Source organism: Tribolium madens, unplaced genomic scaffold (assembly GCF_015345945.1).
Source record: "Tribolium madens isolate multiple individuals breed KSU strain unplaced genomic scaffold, Tmad_KSU_1.1 Scaffold_3;HRSCAF=73;Tcas5.2_LG2, whole genome shotgun sequence".
In the NCBI taxonomy this organism is placed as follows: Eukaryota; Metazoa; Arthropoda; class Insecta; order Coleoptera; family Tenebrionidae; genus Tribolium; species Tribolium madens.
The window spans coordinates 13647866-13650673 of NW_025401006.1; the positions used below are offsets into that span (position 1 = coordinate 13647866).

Genomic DNA, 2808 nt, shown 5'->3' on the forward strand with positions numbered 1-2808 from the left:
CCAAATTGTGTCGAAAATGATTTTATTTTTGCTTTTTGCGTGATTTTTAGTGGATTGTGGAGGCAGTAATACAATTATTTCGGGAAATTTTGTCAAAAATAAGCACAAAAATCTATAAATTTGGCCGAAAATGGTGTTTTTTTTTGGCCTTTTTCGAGTGTTTTAATAGGTTTTTGAGCATAAATGTTTTTCAGTGAGAAACCCAATTACTTATCAAAAAATTACCAAACTGTTTTTTTTTTTGCCTTTTTTGAACACTTAAACTAAAAACTAAAACTAAAAAAATGTAAGACCGGATCGAAAAGTCACTAAATTTTAATTTTGCAGCGAGAAATTGCACTGTTTTCATTCAGAAATGCAATTATTTCTCAAAATTTTGTCAAAAATAAGCCAAAAATGATTAATTTTGATCGAAAATGGTGTTTACTTTTGCTTTTTTTCTAGCGATTTTGTATATTTTMTGTATATCAGTATTGTTTTTTTCAATTGCACGTATATTTCAATCAGAAATGCAATTATTTCACACAATTTGGTCAAAAGTATGACTTAAAATTTTTTTTTCGCTAAATTTCACTGAACCGGATCGAGAAATCACCGAATAGAGTCGAAAATTATATTATTTTTGCCTTTTGTGAGAATTTTAATCCGTTGTGCAGTCAGAAACCCAATTATTTCGTCAKAAATATGTCGAAAAAACACTAAATTGGGTTGAAAATGGCATTTTTTGCTTTTTTTTAGCATTTTTGTTTTTCAGTTAGAAAGCAATTGTTTAACGAAATTTCATCAAGAAAAAGACGAAAAATTGTCAATTTGGGTCTAAAATCATATTATTTTTGGGTTTTGTTGTTGTGTAATCAGAAACTCAATTATTTCACGAAATTTTGTCACAAAACCACTAGATTTAGTCGAAAATGGTGTTATTTTTGCTTTTTTCGAGCATCTTTGTATATTTTTAATCAAAAAACCTGCAGTTTTCGCGAAATTTTGTCAAAAGAGCGTTTTGCTTGTGTGCGTGGGTGTTTAGTAGTCTTGTAGACTTGTTGACTCAGGAAATTTTAGATACAATGGTTTGTACCGGCTGTTGTGCAACGTTGGATCACATAGTGACCTATTTGTTCAAACAGTTGACGCAAAAAGGTGAGTGTGGGGGTGATTTTTCAGAGATATAGTTCCGGTTTCAGTATATCCGGGAAAAAAACAAAGAGTTGGTTTGACACCAAACAGCGACATGTTCCTAAAAGTGTTAGAGATGCATCCGGAAATTTTGCAACAAATTCTAAGTACCGTTTTAAATGTGATCATGTTTGAAGATTGTCGGAATCAGTGGTCGATGTCTAGGCCATTGCTAGGTCTCATTCTCCTCAACGAGGAGTATTTTAATCAAATGAGAGAGAATATTATTAGGAGCCAACCACCGGATAAACAAGCAGCGATGGTGCAGTGGTTTGAGAATCTAATGGATGGAATAGAAAGAAATTTGCTTACGAAAAATAGGGACAAGTAAGAGGAGAGAGGACACTTTAATTTTTACGTTTCATTGATTTTTCTTTCAGATTTACTCAGAATTTATCAATGTTTCGACGAGATATTAACGACTCTTTAAAAGGGCCCAATGTAAATACTTCGTCTGCTAGTGATATGATGACATCATAGTGAATGTGTGAAGAAATACTAATTGGTTGTTACTTTAGGTACACATTGCATTTATTTTTATCGGGTGAAAGAAGCTTGAAAGAAAATAAATGTTGGTGTACTTTTCAGTACTAATGACTTTATTTACGATAGAAATCAGGCTGATTAAAATTTTAAAATAAAACTTGTGCTACTTTATTTTCCCCGAGAGAAAATCGTTGTGGAAGGAGATTCGAGTGTAAAGGGCATACTGTTGACTGTTACAGCCCCCCGAAGGACCTGTGGGAGCCACACTCAAAATCCCAGCGAGGTAGTATCTGCCAGTGGTCGAAGACTTGACAACCAGTCCACCTCCACTGTCCCCTCGACAAACTGAAGTTCCTGAAAATAGTATAAATATGAGGTTTTTTCAGACTCGAGTGTTTCTTCTATTTTGTGCAAAAAATGAAAATTTTTAAAATCAGTTGGTAATACGCAGCAGTGTTGGAAAATATTGCGTAGAAATGGAAGGGGGCTCACGGCTTTGCCGCTCGTCGCTCGAGTAACTTTTTACACAGGTGTGAAATTTGAATTATTCTTTTTTCTGCATTTTTGGTCACGAAATTCTGTTTCAAGCGTTTTTGAGCGAAAATTTGGCTAAAGCAGATCGGAAAATTACAAGATTGGGTAGAAAATGGCATTTTTTGTCTTTTTTTCCAGCGTTGTTCTGTTAAAAACGCAATTATTTAACGAAACTTTATCAAGAATGAGACGAAAAATCGACGATTTGGGTCGGAAATGATATTATTTTTGAGTTTTAGGTGGTTTTGCAGTCAGAAATACAATTATTTTCCGAAATTTTGTCAAAAATAAGCCATAAATTACTAAATTTGGTCGAAAATGGTGGTTTTTTCGCCATTTTCGGGCGTTTTAATACATACGTTTTTGAGCAAAAAATTTATTTATTTTTTCAGTTGCACGTTTTACAGTCAAAAACGCATTCATTTCAGGAAATTTTGTCAAAAATACTTTAAAACTTATTAAATTTAGTCGAAAATGGTGTTTTTTTTTTGCCATTTTCAGGCGTTTTTGAGCAAAAAAATTATTTCTTAGTTGCACGTTTTTCAGTCAGAAACTCGAATTATTTACCGAAAATTTACCAAATTGGGGTATTATATAACGAAATATAATAAGCCA

At 32.9% G+C, this 2808-nt stretch overlaps 2 protein-coding genes across 3 annotated transcripts in view; one reads left to right on the forward strand and one right to left on the reverse strand.

Moving 5' to 3' along the window:
- LOC123008068 (exportin-7) overlaps window positions 1-1816 on the forward strand; it is a 22426-nt gene extending 20610 nt beyond the window's left edge. For both annotated transcript variants that reach the window (XM_044403657.1, XM_044403658.1), the window contains exons 10-12: window positions 1060-1137; window positions 1182-1500; window positions 1554-1816. In XM_044403657.1, the coding sequence (XP_044259592.1) occupies window positions 1060-1137; window positions 1182-1500; window positions 1554-1653 (497 nt within the window). In that variant the 3' untranslated portion in view covers window positions 1654-1816. The remainder of the gene's footprint in view (window positions 1-1059; window positions 1138-1181; window positions 1501-1553) is intronic.
- The window catches only part of LOC123007726, a 39192-nt gene continuing 38135 nt past the window's right edge, over window positions 1752-2808 (reverse strand). Inside the window, exon 25 of the mRNA XM_044403144.1 lies at window positions 1752-2013. Within this exon, the coding sequence (XP_044259079.1) occupies window positions 1823-2013 (191 nt within the window). The 3' untranslated portion in view covers window positions 1752-1822. The remainder of the gene's footprint in view (window positions 2014-2808) is intronic.